General features: G+C 50.8%; 1 protein-coding gene across 3 annotated transcripts; it reads right to left on the bottom strand.

Annotated features, from left to right (window-relative positions):
• Positions 1-1,118: 1,118 nt before the first annotated feature.
• Ints15 (integrator complex subunit 15) lies at positions 1,119-15,881 on the bottom strand. 3 transcript variants are annotated; one of them, XM_052754364.1, is made up of 6 exons: positions 14,617-15,881; positions 13,849-14,070; positions 11,175-11,340; positions 6,148-6,672; positions 5,247-5,286; positions 1,119-1,906 (listed from the first exon to the last, which is right to left on the bottom strand). In XM_052754364.1, the coding sequence occupies exons 1-6, from the start codon at positions 14,776-14,778 to the stop codon at positions 1,705-1,707; spliced, it is 1,317 nt and encodes a 438-aa protein (XP_052610324.1). In that variant the 5' UTR covers positions 14,779-15,881; the 3' UTR covers positions 1,119-1,704. The 3 variants fall into 3 exon arrangements, with proteins under 3 accessions (XP_052610324.1, XP_052610323.1, XP_052610325.1); XM_052754363.1 differs by having other exon boundaries at positions 14,587-15,881; XM_052754365.1 differs by having other exon boundaries at positions 14,538-14,638.
• Between the last annotated feature and the right edge of the window lie 59 nt (positions 15,882-15,940).

Genomic DNA, 15,940 nt, shown 5'->3' on the forward strand with positions numbered 1-15,940 from the left:
TGGCTGTGGCTTGTTTCCTCTGATCTTTCAGCATTTACCCCAATATTTGGCTACAGGTTTTTGTTTTGTTTTGTTTTGTTTTTTTTCGAGACTGTCCTGGATCTCACTCTGTAGACCAGGCTGGCCTCGAATTCACAGAGATCCACCTGGCTCTGCCTCCCCAATGCTAGGATTAATGACGTGCACCACCACTGCCTGGCAGCTCCGGGTTATTACAAGACCAATTAGGATTCGTGCAACAGCTCACAACCATGTGTAACTCCAGCTCCAGGGGATCCAATGCCTTCTTCTGGCTTCTGTGGATACCTGCACTCAAGTACACATACCCCCACACAGACACATATACATACATGTAATTTAAAAGTGACCAGAAACTCCCAAAGGAACCATTGTCCTAGGTCCGAGTCTAGACCAGGCAAGTTTGGTGGAGGCCACACTGCTCGGAGAGTAACTGAACTTGGAAACTACATGAGAACGGATGGTTCTTTCTGAAACAGTGTGCACCAAAGCCAACCTCCCAGACCAGACCATCAATTATCTCTTCAGCCTCCAGGAGGCATCCCAGAGAACAGACATTCTTCAGTTCCATGTTAACAGGTTTACACATAACTATGAAAGACATTTAAGAGGGAACAATAGCGCCAAGCCCCACCCCTTTTCAAAGCCTTTAGATATAGTTCATGGCTCTTTCAACCGTTTTTGTCTTGTTGTTTGAGGCTCGGTCTCATGCATGCTGGCCTCAGCCCACTATGTAGCCAAGGATGACCTTGATGACCTTGAATCCCCCGTCACCACCTTCTAGGTGATGCGATTACAGGGGTGCCCCCACATGCCACTTTGTGTGTGCATGTGCACATGTGTGTACAGATGCAGGTACATGCATACAGAGGCCAGAAGACAACCTTGGGTGTTGTTCCTTATTTTGATGTGTTTTGCTGTCACTGACCTGGAATTCATCAAGCTGGCTAGACTAGCTAACCCATACACATCAATTTTTTAAAATATATATATTCCACAGAGCTGGGAGTGCAACTCATTGAAAAAACACCTGCTAAGTATGTGCAACACCATAGGTTTGAATCCCAGCAGCACAAAAAGAAAATTCCATAATGCCTATAAAACTGTTTAGAAAAAATTTATTTTCAACACATGAAAGGAAAATTTAGAGATACCTCCAAATAAAACACAGAAGATCCTTTCCAAGGTGACGGGGAATCCCAACAGGTGTCCCTGAGCAGTGCCCAGTGCTGCATACAAGCGTGGGTCTCTCCCTCCGCACTCTGAGCTCATGGAGCTGCCGAAAACTTGGGTTAGTGGCAGAGACACGTCACATTCCTGAGGCAGGGCACATGGACCCGAGAGGCGGCTTACCCGCCAGCATTCCCTGGTGGCGGGCTGAGAGTGTCTGCGCGTGAGAGACGCCATCACTCTGGGACTGGCATATTTAAAACCACCCGCAGAGCTCCCTGCAGCGGGCTGAGTGCGCTCCCTTTCATCCATCCAATCTGGATAGTTAACATGACCAGGTAGGAAGCACCCAGGCAACAGCAACTTGGGACATCAGTACCAAGATGGTTCTGCCCGCTGGAAGGACCACCTGCTGCCTTCCAGGGGTCCTTGTTCATGGGGCCAGCACCCCTCTCTGAAGGCTTCCTTGGCCCAGGTGCAAGGCACACAGCCGCTTGGCGGCTCAGAATGGCCAGCCTAGCGGATGGGCCTGAATGGAAATGTTACGCCTGAGATGAAGGTGTGCCCTGGGTGCGTAGGCATGGCTGGGTGGGCAGCTGGGTGGGCTGGCACAGCCCCATAGGCAAGCGGGGGTGTGTGGATGTGCGGGTAGAACCCAGGGGGAAGGGCGGTGTGTGGCGACTGCTGCACTGGGCCTGAGATCACCAGCTGGAGCAGGCTGCAAACACAAGGAGAGAGATTAGGACCAAGGCCCCAAGCCCAGTGTGACCACTTGGGCCTCTGGCCTGTTCTCCCAAACTGTACAAGTCTGATAGCACAGGCCTGTCATCTCAGCACTCCAGAAGCTGTTCTGTATCCCTGCACCTGGTGCCTCACACATCTCAAGAGTCAGGGGCTCCTGGCAGGTGAACTTGAAGCACAGGAGACTGGGGAAGGGAATGAAGCGATTTGCAGGATCTAGGCCAGGACTGAAAGAGAAGGACCTGCAGGGATAAAGCTACAAGCCCACCAAGGATGGGTAGAGGCGGTCTACACTGGGAACCATGGGCCATGTGAAACTATCCATGTGACTGATATCCATACCCCTCAACCCTCAGAACTTGAGGCTCATGGAAGTAGCCTCTGTGCTGGCTAGTTTTATGTCAACTTGATACAAGCTAGCGTTATCAGAAAGGAGGGAGCCTCAGTTGAGAAAATGATTCCATAATACCCGACTGTAGGGCACTTTCTTAATTAGTGACTGATGTGGTGGGTCCAGCCCATTGTGGGTGGTGGCACCCCTGGGCTTTCTATAAGAAAGCAGGCTGAGCAAGCCAGTAAGCAGCACCCCACTCCATGGCCTCTGAATCAACTCCTGCCTCCAGGTTCCTGCCCTGCTTGAGTTCCTGTCCAGACTTCCTTTAATAATGAACAGTGACATGTCAAGCCAGGTGGTGGTGGCGCACACCTTTGATCCCAGCACTCGAGGGGCAGAGGCAGGCGTATCTCTGTGAGTTTGAGGCCAGCCTGGTCTATATAGTGAGTTCCAGGAAAGGCTCCAAAGCTACACATAGAAAGCCTGCCCCCCCCCCCAAAAAAAGTGTAAGCCAATTAAAATAAAGCCTTTCTTCCCCAAGTTGCTTTGGTCATGGTGTTTCATCACAGCAATAGTAGCCCTAACTAAGACAGCTTCCATGCCAGCCTGGGCCAATGGCCATTCACAGCGCCGAGGACAGCAACATGGCCATCAGAAAAATGTCAATTCTGATTGAGTCTTGACTGCATTCCATACATAAGCCCCACAAAAGTGGCTTTTCAAATGACCCTGAGATCTAGAGTCCAATGCATCTCAGCCCCTGGTAAGCTGAGGCGCCTACTCCCCAGCCCCAGAACCCTCTAGGCCAGCTCACACCTTCCCCACTCAGGACCCCGAGGCTCTATTGTGAACCTCACCAGCACCTCTTCTTCCTTCCCTTTCTACATGCCCATCAGTGCTGGTTTGAAACTCTGGTTCCTTTCCAACTGTTGGCATGATCAGAACCTCCCCCTGCTCTAAAGCTGAGCACATCCATCTTCCTGAACTCAGTCTGCCGACCAGCCCAGACTCTCCCTACTGAGGTCACAGGCCACCTCCAGCCTCCAGCTTAGGTCTCTGCTACTGACACAAGATCTCTGCTCACTCCTGTCCAGACTCCCTGAACCTCAGCCTGGCCATGTGCCTGGAGTTCATGCTGCTCTCTCTCATCACCAAATCCAGCCTTCCAAGTGGTCCTCTCACCCACCTGGCCCCTAATTCCACCATGCTGCACCTCCCAGCATGTTGTCTATATGATACGGCTGTACGCAGTGACAGCCTGCCCCCAAGTGGACCTTCCTGCTCTTTGGATGCTGTCTTATCCTTCCCTAAGGGAGATGGTGGACCTGTCACAGACCTTCCTGCAGCATACATGACCTAGCGCCCACAGGAGATCTCAGACAGTACAGAACACTGTGGGTGTGAAGAGAGCTGGCACAGTTAAGGGGCCAAAGCTCCTCTAAGGACTTTCAAAACCCCAAAACCAACAACAAAAGCCACACAGATTTATTTTTATTTTATGTGTATGGATGTGTAGCCTGCAAGTATGTCTGTGAACCACATGCATGCAGTACCCACAGAGGTCAGAAGAGGGCATTAGGTCGTCTGGAACTGGAGTTAGAGCTGGTTTTGAGCTGCCATGTGACTGCTGGGAAGCCAACCCAGGTCCTCTGCAAGAGCAACAAGCGCTCTTAACCACTGAGCCACCTCTCCAGCCCCTCTCAGCTATTCCATTTACATTATATTTTCTTTTTGTTAAAATAACTCTGGCCAGCAGGGCCGTGGTGGTGCACATCTTTAATCCCAGCAGGCTGAGTTCAAGGCCAGCCTATTCTAGAGTGAGTTCTAGGCTAGCCAGGGCTATGCAGAGAAACTCTTTCTCAAAAAAACTAAAAACCCAAAACCAAACCAAACAAAAACAAAAACCTCTGGGCAAGAAGCTCAACTAAAACATTTACAAGCCAAGTGATTCCAGGCCAGCCTGGGCTACATGAGACCCTGTCTAAAAAAAAAAGAGGGTCTGGAGGGATGGCTCGGCGGTTAAGAGCACTACTTGTTCTTCCAGAGGACCAGAGTTCAATTCCCAGCAACCACACAGTGGCTCACAACTACCTGTAATGAGATCTGGTGCCCTCTTCTGGTCTGCAGGTATACATGCAGGTAGAGCACTGTATACATAATAAATAAAGAAATCTTTAAGAAAGAAAAAAGAAAAAGAAAAAAACAATGTATCAAGCCAAGAGAGCAGCACTACAGTTGCCAAAAGTTTCTTCCAGAAGTTTCCTGTCTGGTTGGACAGTCAACCCAAACCAAAACGTCAGAACTCACAGCAATCCAAGTGAGATTCAGTGTCTTCTTTCCCATATAATGACTGTGACTAGGGAGAGACCCATGGGGCAGAGGAGAGATTTTCAAGCAGCATTTCATCTTTCCTTCGCTGTCACCCCATGAGGCAGACACCATTACCAACCCAGAGGGAAATGAGACTCAGAGACACATACAGAGACTGCCCAAATGCCACCAAAAATCTCTCAGAAGCCAGGACCCTGCTGAGGGAAGCCACCAGCACACCTGGCTGTCGGGTGGTAGCCCTGTCCCTTTCAAATAGAGATGTAACTTGAAGTCACCAGAGAGTGACAGCATACCATCCTTAGAACATAGCAATTTTGGCTTCACTTCTAAGGACGGAGTCACAGAAGTGAAATGCCCGGGTTCTAAGAGGGACAGCAGCTTACTCAGACACCATGACCAAGCACTGCACTAACAGAAGCATCCTGATTTAGCAGCTTGCGGTGACAATGGGAGGGAGCACACTGTGGCCTCGCCCACTCCAGCAACAGGGCCACTCTGAGAGCCTGTTCTTCCCTGCAGAAGGCTCATCAGTGGGAACCCTGCCCCCTGCAGCCCAGCTTTTCCCAGGACCGAGGGGTCTGTCCTGCTTTGCCTCCTACCATCCCCACCCTGTTCCAACAGCACCAACCCACTTAGAGACTGGGACACCTACTTGTTGTGGGGTAGCCGGGAGCACAAGGTTCTCAGGTCATCTGAAACCAAGGAGACATGAGATTAGATCTGGGGAGACCTGGGTGCTGAGGTCTTAACAAGAATACCGCACAGACAGCAACAGGGACTGTCGCAGCAAGTTCCCAGCCTCCTTAGAAAGCTGGGTTCTCCTGTGTGGCAGTTTTCACTTTACATAACAAACCCCAAATGGAAGGAACCATTTGGGAAGGGGTTAGCCCTACTGACAATTTGCTGACCATCTGGAAAAGAGCCCGAAGTCAGGGCTCTCATCGACTTACCAAATGCCGAGTAAGATGGGGACTCATCACTGGTGACCCTTTAGCTGAGGATGCAGGCAACAGTCCATCAGACAGCAGACACGGGGCCACCGCCGCCGCAGCTCAGGGGAGAGTGCTCACCTTGCACGCACGAGGCCCTAGCTCAGTCTCTAGTACTGCCCGCCCTCCCACCAAAGGAGGACACCAGACAGCAAACATATCTGGGCATGCTGGCTCACTCCTGCATTCCTAGCACTCAGGCAGAAAAACTGCCATGAGTTTCAGGCTAGCCTGAGCTACAGAGCAGGAGCCCCCTTACCCCCTCTCTCTGTCTCTCTCTCACACAGACCCCAAACTTTAGTCCTCCAGAGGAAACGTTCTGTGTACTCCAGCAGCCCTGTGCCAAAGAGCCAGGCAATATCTAAATGTCCTAGCTAGAGCACATTAGCACTGATGAGGGGACTCTGGGGGATATTCTAGGACTTTCCACCAGCCTCCCTTGTAGTCACCAGGATGGGTGGGGAGCAAGTCCTAAAATAAGTCCTAAAATAAAAAAAGGTGGTGTCTGTCTAGGATGCCCTGTCCTTTCTGCCTACACCATGGGGCCACGGGATCAGCACTCACCTCTCGTGCAGAGCAGGGCTCCTGATGCCATGGCTACCTGCAATGCCTGGGCCAAGCGGTCCAGTGCGAGCTCGATCTCCTGGGAGGCATTGAGGGGGTTCAGTTCATCTGCCAGTCTGTTGATCTCCTCTACAAGTGGGACCATGTGGTCAAACAGGATGAGTCCCAGGCGCCCATACAGATTCTTCTCAGTCAGGTGCAGCTGGAGCGTCATAAGGACCTGCAGGACACTCAGGTGGAGCTTCGAGTACAGCAGGTGTGAGTCTCTGTCCGTGCCTGTGCCTGAGTCCTTGGCGGCTTTGTGACCAATGTGGCCGTTGGAGAGGCAAGGCTTCTTCCTTTTGTAAGCCAGAGGGGCCTTCACGCACCAGCGGATCAACCCAATGAGGGGTGTGAGCTCTAAGAAGCCTATGGGCAGGTTGGCAGCAATGGGAGTATTTAAAAACGTGATGAGAATCAACCTCGGGTCCTCGAAAATCCAGCTGACAATCATTTCAAGCAAGTCCAAAGGTGGGATGAGGTCATCTGCAAAGAGACATTCAGTTGGGAATGGTTCTGGCCTTGGAGACAGGAACAGAGTGGACAGTGGGCGATGGATGGAAGTTTATGGCCTTCCTCTGGTGCTCAAATGTCTACTGCCCAAGTTCCCCCATCTTCCACCTTCTCTCCTACACCTGCTCCATGGGTTAACGTCCTTTCCCCAGTGTCCAGGACCCTATGGCCAAGGTCAAGCCTCAAAAAACAAAAACAAAAAAAACCCACAAAACTCAAAGCAGCCCAGTAAGCTGAACTCCCTTGAACTCCATCACTCCCCCACACATGTATTTATTTAGTTTTTTGGAGGAGGTGGCTTGTGTGCCGCGGGGCATATGTGGAGGTCAGGACAACCTGCAGAGCCCTTCTCTTTCCCCCTTTATGTGGGTCCCAGGGGTTGAACTCAAGTTGTCAGCTGGGTGGCACATGCTTCGACGCACTGAGCCATCCCACCCATCAGCTCCTAGCTCAAAACTACTGGCATACTTCATCTGTCTCTGGGTATAGCTTTCTACCCTATATCCAGTGTCTCCTCCATAGTACAGTGAGAGCTATAGTGGCCTTCAGAGAGTAGCTTGGAGTCTTGTCAGACATCTACCAACTGCCAAAGGCCACCTCAACTCCAAAGCTGGAACCCTTATCAACAAACCAGCTGGACTCCTGAACAGCATTAATGAGGACAGAGTTGGCACTAACTCTGGGCCTATTATGTGTTAGGTGCTGGTCCTGGTCCTTTATAAAGACCCAACCACTTAATCCACACAGCACCGCAGACTGCTGCCCCAGAAAACAGAGGCAAGGTGCTGTTGAGTCCTTTCTTGGGACTCACTAGAAGCACACGGTGGGCTTGTATCTGAGCCTGGCTTTTATGCCACCAGGCTACACTGCCCAATTTGCAATCAGCTGGTATGTGCTCAGGCTGGCTGTGGCCCAGCCTCCTCTCTGGGAAGAAGCATTCTCAGCTCACAGGAAAACAAAGCATGACAGAGTCCCTTCCTATGCTCTGCTCAAGCATGGCAGGGAAAGACTTGGGAAGCATAGCACATGCTCCCTCTATTAGAATAAGGTTTCCAGCCTTGTCTCCTCTGCAAAGACGGTCCTTTCTCAGACTGTCCCTACTCGGTGGTACACGTGTCCCTCCAGCAATAGGTAGCAGCTGTAGTCTACAACCTCCCTATGGCAGTTCTGCCTCTGTCCCTCGATTCTCCAAGGAGTTTCTCTCTGAGTAATGCCATGTACATTTCCAACATGTTCCCAGGCCTCAGTAGAGACACTCACAGTGGCCAGAAGGCAGCATGTGCATAGGTGAAGGTGTGCATCTGTGCTCTGGGCATGCACGCACAGGGCACATGCTTAGTGACTGAATTCTCCGTCTCCACATAGGAGACCTGTGCTCTTGAATCTGTCTAGCAAGAGGTGGTACCCTGTGGTTAGGGGATTCCTTCCTTTTGCTAGCTTGCAGAAACAGACCACCCCATATGCTGTCAGCAGCAGCATCCAAAGGCAGCACTGCTCGCCATTTTGACAACTGTCTTCAGGGCTGGAGCCAGTGCTGAGTGGCTGGTCACTGTGGCTTATATGAAGATATTCTGTCTTGGATACACAACACAATAGTGGCTCCCGAGCCTGACTTCCCATTCCACACCAGTTCACCCACTCTCAATGTCAAGGCCAACTTCCATCCTGTTGGTCTAAGGTCTGTAAGGAACTGCAATGAGGTGAACTAGGTCTAGTGACATCTCTGCCACTGGAAAACCAAAGGCTGAGTACAATCGCTGGCAAGTGACCGCTCTTGGGAACTTTGACAAGAGTGACCAAGGAAGCTCTACCTTGCCAGCAGGGCTCTGCTTCACAGGACCTGCCAATCTCAGAGGCAGACTGCTGGAGGAAAGAGCATGGGGCTACAAGGGAATGCATCCCCACACTATTTCCAAATGAATGTTCTAGAGAGTAACAAAGTTTAGGTTTTACCTGGACTGAGTCTACCAGGTTGACCTCAGTCTGTGGGGAAGGCTTTGCCCTGGAGGAGATGGGAATGGGGGGGGGGGGGGGGGGTTGGGGGGAAGGTGAGGGGGACGGGAGGGGGGAGAACAAGGGAATCCGTGGCTGATATGTAGAACTGAATTGTATTGCAAAATAAATTAAAAAAAAAAGTTTAGGTTTATTTATTTTACTTTATGCACAAGAGTGTTTTGTCTGTGTGCGTCTATATGCACTATATGCATGCAACTCAACCTAGGTCCTCTGTAAAAGCGACAAGTGCTCTTAACTGCTGAGCCATCTCTCCAGCCTGAGAGCAACAAAGTTTAAATGCAATAAAAAGGATAAGAAGGGAGACACACATATAATAAAGGGGGCTGATGAACAGAAATAGGAAATGTTCCCGAAGGCTCTCAAACTACTGGCTTAGCTATCAGATCAGGACAAGACACTACTTGTCAACCCCCTGGGCTGCAAGGGCAGGAGGAAACTGAATCCTGAGCACCAAAGCAGGCCCAGAGCTTCACTCCACAGAGAAAGCCACACATACACCTTTCCATTATGGGAAAACAATGAGCCTGAGCCGCACAACACTGCAGGGGCCCCAGAGAACACAGATGTGGAAGCACTTACGCAGAAAAGCCCTATTTATTGACCCTGGTCCTGGAAACCTGTCCACGACAGAGGAAATGGGTGGCAAAGCCTGGGCTGTGGAGGCCGCAGCCCTCTACCCCCGTTTAACCAGTCAGTCGACTTCTCCTGTTTGTTTTTAATGGGGAATCTGACCAGAGAACGCTGCTACTCGACAGGGACAAGGGACACTTGGGATTTCCTGCTCAAAGCCAAATCTCATGGCTAGCCTGGGAATCTCTACCGACAGCTGCTGAGGAAGTCTCAAAACTGTCTTAAATGGTAAAACTGGGACGGAGGATACAGCGCCACTGAGGAAGAATTGCGGCTAAAACGGTTTACCTGACAGCGCCATGGCTCCGTGGGCAAGGGCACGTGGCCCCGAGCCTGACAACCTGAGTCCACTCACAGGACACAAACGGTGGAAGGAGTTGTCCTCTGACCTCCTCACGTATGCCGCGGCATGCAACGGCATCAAGTGCCCACACACAGACACACACAAAGTAAATAAATGATGTAATATGGAAAAAAGGTTTAACTCCAAGGCTGGAGAGATGGCTCAACAGTTAAGATCACTAGCTGCCCTTCCAGAAGACCTGGGTGGCTCACTACTTTCTGTAATTATAGTCCCAGGGCATCCGACATCCTCTTCCGGTCTTCATGGGCACTGGGCATGCATGTGATGCACAGATATACATGCAGGCAAAACATCCACACACAGAAGAAAAAGAGGAAGAGAGGAGGAAGATGGGGAGGAGGAGAAGGAGAAACCTTAAAAAATAATAAAACAGCCAGGCAGTGGTGGCACATGCCTTTAATCCCAGCACTTGGGAGGCAGAGGCAGGCGGATCTCTGTGAGTTGGAGGCCAGCCTGGGCTACAGAGTGAGTTCCAGGACAGGATCCAAAGCTACACAGAGAAACCCTGTCTCGAAAAACCAAAAAAATAAAAATAAATAAGGCCGGGCGGTGGTGGTACACGCCTTTGATCACAGAACTCAGAACGTGGAGGCAGAGGCATGTGAATCTCTGAGTTCCAGGCTAGCTTGGTCTATAGGGTAAGTCTAGGACAGTCAGGGCTACAGAGAGAAACCTTGTCTTGAAAAACCTAAATAAATAAATACATAAATAATAAAATAAAAAGAGCACTTGCTGCTCTTCCAGAAGACTTGAATTTGGTTCCCAGCTCCCACACAGAGCAGCTCACAACTATCTGTGAATTCAGCTTCAAGGAACTTGCACCCTCTTCTGGCCTTCTTGGGCAACCACTCTTACGTCTACATACCTACACACACATGCACATAATTAAAAATGAATCTTGGGGGTAGGCAGGTCATATGTCTATGGAAAAGAACCCATCTCAGCCCCAGGCCCTGGCTTTTTATGCTTATTTTCACCACTCAGACCCAAGCAACTAAGAAGAATTTAACAAAGTCCCTTTTAGTAAATGGAAGAGGTCTAGATGCCAACCTTTAGGCTTAGGCCCACAATAAGGATGCATATTTCACAGTTAAAAAAGTTAATGCAAGGGGCTGGAGAGTGGTTAAGAGCACTCAATGCTCTTTCAGGACCTGAGTTCAGTTCCCATGATGGGACAATCTGTAACCTAGCTTGAAAGGATTTGACATCCTCTTCTGGCCTCTGTGGGCACTACACCCTTGACACACACATGCATGGTATGAACACACTCATGCACAGAAAAATAACAAATAACAAAACAAAAGCCAATGTAGTCACTGGTGCATGAGATGCAGTTCCATGGTAGAATGCTTGCCTAACATGCACACAACCTTGGGTTCCACCCCCTGCACTGCTAAAATATAAATACACAAGGCTGGCCTTCACCAGGAGCTACTTTGACAGGAACAGCCTGCTTGACACTTACCTGAAGACAGGTCATAGAGCGCAGTCACGGACGTTATGAACTGGCAGCAGAAACGGGGACTGGCACTGAAGATCTGCTTCAACGTCTGAACCGAGCCTGGCACCAAATAGCAGTAGTCATCCACTAGGGCCCTAGCAAGTCTCACGCAGTAGACCACAGGCGTCCGCTGGAAAGAAGCCACAGTCCAAGTCACTGAGGAATCCTGAGCTAGCAGGTAACAGCAGCATATGAACAGTGAACCTACATACAGGAGTGGATGGAGGCACTTGGAGGACAGGGAGAGGGGTGTCCATGGAACCAGTCTGCCTCCTACCCACGTATGTAAGCACAGATCCACTAGGATGGCCATGCTCCTCCGCCTGCTATCCCAGGCTGCTCCTGCACTTGAGGGCAGAAGTGAGTCCTTACCACAGGGATCATGCAGCTGCAAAGCTGGAATATTTATGTAAACATTCTGAAGAGAAGCCAATTTTGGTAAGATGGTTGCTGAGGCCAGACACCACAGATCAAAGTTAACCATTATTACCACTCTGAGGTTCGGAAGAGTCTGTGAACTGTCACATGATGAAATGTTTGTTACAGCTGGGCATGATGGTCCATGCCTTAATATCAGTGCTAGGAAGTCAGAGGCAAAAGGAATAGGAACTTTAGCTAGCCTAAGCTACTTAGCTAAATTTGTCTTAAGATTTTTGGGTTTTTTTTGGTTTTTCGAGACAGGGTTTCTCTGTGTAGCCCTGGCTGTCCTGAAACTTGCTTTGTAAACCAGGCTGGCCTCAAACTCAGAGATTCATCTGCCTCCCAAGTGCAAGTTTTTTTTTGTTTTGTTTTGTTTTGTTTTTGTTTTTTGTTTTTTTGTTTTTCGAGACAGGGTTTCTCTGTGAAGTTTTGGTGCCCGTCCTAGATCTCGCTTTGTAGACCAGGCTGGCCTTGAATTCACAGAGATCTACCTGGCTCTGCCTCCCTAGTGCTGGGATTAAAGGCGTACCCCACCACCACCCGGTAAGATTTCATTTTTAATGGTATGTATACCTGCGTTTCTGTGTATGTGCATTCAAGTAGGCCAAAAGAGACGGACTGATCTCTTGGAGCTGGAGTTCCAGGCAGTTGCAAGCTGCCCGAACTGGTGCCAGGAACTGAGTGTGAGTCCTTGGTAACAGCAGTCTGTGCTCTCACCCCGCCCGCCAGGCAGGCTTTCTCTGGGTAGCTTTGCGCCTTTCCTGAAACTCACTCTGTAGCCCAGGCTGGCCTCGAACTCACAGGGATCCGCCTGCCTCTGCCTCCCGAGTGCTGGGATTAAAGGAGTGTGCCACCACTGCCCGGCCATTCTGTGCTCTTAACCACTAAGCCATCCCTGCATCCCTCTGCATACCATTAAGATCGAATCATTTTGCCTAAGAAACAGATTTTTCATTTATTCTGAAGATGAGGCATTTTTCTTTATTAAAAAATTTAATTTGGGGCCAGATGTGGTGTCACAAACCTTTAATCTCAGGAGGCAGAGGTAGGTAGATCTCTCTCTGAGTTAGAGGCCAGCCTGATCTACATAGTGAATTCAATATCAATCAAGGTTATACAGTAAGACCCTTTAAAAGAAAAAAGAAATGGGGGAGGGTGAGATGACTCAGCCAGTAAAGCTCTTGTCCCACAAGCCTGACAACTTGAGATAAAACCCCGGAACCCACATAAAGGTAAAAGGAGTTGGGGCTGAAGAGACAGTTCAGTACTTAAGAGCACTGGCTGCTCTCCCAGAGGACCCAGGTTTGATTCCCAGCACCTACATGTTGGCTCCCAACCATCTGTAACTCTAGTTCCTGGGATCTGAAACCGTCTTCCAGCTTCCTTGGCTGGCGCACCAAGCACACAGGAAGTGCAGACATACGTACAGGCAAAACACCTACACATAAAAAATACTTTAAAATCAATAAATAATAATTAAAAAAAATAAAGGTGAAAGGAAGCCAGGTGTGGTGGCCCACATCTTTAATTCCAGCACTTGGGAGGCAGAGGCAGGCAGATCTCTGAATTCAAGGCCAGCCCAATCTACAGAGGGAGTTCCAGGACAGCCAAGGCTACAAAGAGAAACCCTGTCTCCAACAACAGAAAATTTAAAAAAGGTGAAAGTAGTGAACTGACTTCACAAAGTTGTCCTGACCTCCAGAGATGTGCTGTGGTACAGGCAACCACACACACACATCATACACACACAATAATAATACAAATTTTAAATAAGCTGGGGGCGGGGGGAAGGCATATACCTTTAATCCCCAGCACTCGGGAGGTAGAGGCATGTGGGTCTCTGTGTGTTTGAGGCCAGCTGGTCTACATTTCAAATCAGACCCTGTTTCAAAAACAAAACAAATTGTAACCATTTACTACTGGGTGCATAAGAAGGCTACAATTCCAGAGCCAGGCACAGTGGTGCCTCTGCTCCTCAGGAGACTCAGGCAGAAGGGTCATGAGGTTTGAATCCAGCCTGGGTTACATACCAAGTCCTTGTTTCAAACCAACAAACGTTATCGTCCATAAAAAACGGGACAGGGTGTAGCACACAGGCAGCAATGATCGACTTCATCACACATGTGTAAAATACCTCTACTGACATCCAGCTACGTCCAAACTCTTGTTATCCTGTCTATGGAGACTCTGGGAAGTAAAACTACTTTGAAAACAGTACCTGGAGCCAGGAGGCCGCACATTCCAACACCGGGATCCGACACACAGCCACGGCCATGGAGACCAGCTTTCCCAACAAGCTCATCCGGCTGTCGTCGGCTTTGTTCCCTTGGGGGCTGAAAAGGGAGGAGAAAATGATCTGCCGCACAGAGTCCTTGCTTTGCTCCTGGAAATAACTGCACATGATTTCAAGAAGCTGGAGCTCCTGGAGCGAATTCAGTCTCTGTAAAAACAAACCCGGGAGAGAAGCTGTGAGAGATGGGGGCCTGCACCTGTCCCTTAGTTCCCACAGTAAAGGGTGGCTGCTCTTTAGTTCCCACAGTAAAGGATTCGGGGAGTGAATGCCTGAAATCCCAGCACTTACGAGGCTGAGGCTAGAGGATCTTGAGTTCTAGGCTGGCCTGCGCTACATAGTAAATAGTGAAGCAGTGTTTAAAAAAAACAAATTCTGTTTTTTTTCCCCCAGGGTGTACTTTTTCACCTTTCTGAACCCTTAAGAAAAAGCCGCGCATCTAATTAAGCAATATCCCAAAGGACTCAGGTTTGAAACTCTAGTGATGTTAAGTAAGTAGCCAACTCCCAAAATTCTTCTCCTGGATCCTTGGTAGGCGACTGTCACACGCCTGCCAAAAAGGCACGCGGCTGAGCATCGCCGCGGGACTGCAGGACCGGGGGCTGGAGGAGAGAGACCTCGGGGCGAGCGCTTGTCACCGAGCGAAGGCACGGTCGGGGCGGGCACCTTGGGCTGCGCGCCGCGCTCCTTGGGCACCTGGAACACGAACTCTTCCAGCAGCTCCACGGGGCCCTTGTCCACGATGGGCAGCGGCGCGCTCTGCAGCTGGCTGCTGAAGTAGATGTCCAGGTGGTACAGCACCTCCTTGGCGGCGCTAAGCGCGTCGCGCCGCAGCAGCGAGTGGCGGATGTCGCTCATGGTGCGGCCGCCGCGTCCCCGCCGCGCGTCCCACTTCCGCCCGGAGAGACAAAGACGCGCGACCAGCCTGGGCTCCGACGCGGGCAGGGCCGCGGCTCCCGCCCGCCCGCCGCTACCTGGCGCCGACCTGCTCAGGGGGCCATCGTCGTCGTCGCCGCCTCCGTGGGCCAGCGGGCGCCCTGGGTCCGACTGCGGCGCCGCCCAGAGCCGCGGGAGCCGACGCCGCTCGGCCGAACCGGCGGCGGAATGCCGGGGCGGCGACGGCGGCCCGCAGGGGCCAAGCTCAGGCCGCGGCCGCGCGCTCTCGTGGGCGCCCCCTGGCGGTGAGGTCCGCACGGGCAAGCACGAGGGCACGAGGCCCCGCCCCGCCGTCTTGGCAAGTCTTTCTGATCCTCCACCATGTACGCAAACCTTTTCGTGCTCCCCACCAACCAGGGCATGTCCTTAACCCCGGGGGCTACTAGGATCGATGATGCTGGTAAGCACCACCGCCCAACCCCCCACCTAACTCCCTGCTCCCACCTTCTGTTCCCAGAGCCAATGTTTCCAAACTCTCTCCTGAGTCGGGGCCCCTCTTGACCCCTAGGCTCTAGCCTAGCCCAGGAGGACTATGGGAATCTTAGCACAAGGTGCAGCCCACATGCTTCCTGCTCCTGAAAACCCTACCACCCTACAACAAACCCCCACTCCCACCCCAAGATTTTTATACAATCTATGGGCAATCATTTACACTTTATATTGGAGATTTTTTAACATAGCCGAAAAAGTCTTGAATGTGGCCCACAAGTACAACAATGAATGAGAGGCCTATTGCTGCCGAAGGTAGACCTAGGTGAGGATTTGGTTAAGGTGATGAAGAGCCCCTGGACGAGAACATACTAGGGAAAGAGTGCCCCACGGCACAACCCTGAGACGTGGAACTACCAAGATCCTGTTATACATCCAGGAATAAGGCTGTATGGTCCTTGTTCAGATGAGAGAATGCAGTGAGAGACAAAGGTCTCCTGGTCACCCATAGCCTTGGACAGGACATCTCTCGACCCTCCTGACACTATTGGTTCTAGTAGAAAACCAGCGAGCGGGCAATCTGCCTCGGCGCTGGGAAAGGTACACGGAAATCAGCAAGCCTCCCTTCCCTTTGCTTCCCCATCAAAAGCCCATT

This window comes from Peromyscus californicus, unplaced genomic scaffold (genome assembly GCF_007827085.1).
Source record: "Peromyscus californicus insignis strain IS unplaced genomic scaffold, ASM782708v3 Scaffold_2__1_contigs__length_46816999, whole genome shotgun sequence".
NCBI classification, from domain to species: Eukaryota; Metazoa; Chordata; class Mammalia; order Rodentia; family Cricetidae; genus Peromyscus; species Peromyscus californicus.

What these genes read in the sequence shown, in the direction of transcription:
- Ints15 (XM_052754363.1), bottom strand. Translation starts at nt 14,778, where the DNA reads ATGAGCGACATCCGCCACTCGCTGCTGCGGCGCGACGCGCTTAGCGCC. An exon ending in AGCGCGGCGCGCAGCCCAAG is followed by an intron (nt 14,071 to 14,586) that starts GTGCCCGCCCCG and finishes TTGTTTTTACAG; the next exon opens with AGACTGAATTCGCTCCAGGA. An exon ending in AGCCCTGCTCTGCACGAGAG is followed by an intron (nt 5,287 to 6,147) that starts GTGAGTGCTGAT and finishes CCTTGGTTTCAG; the next exon opens with ATGACCTGAGAACCTTGTGC.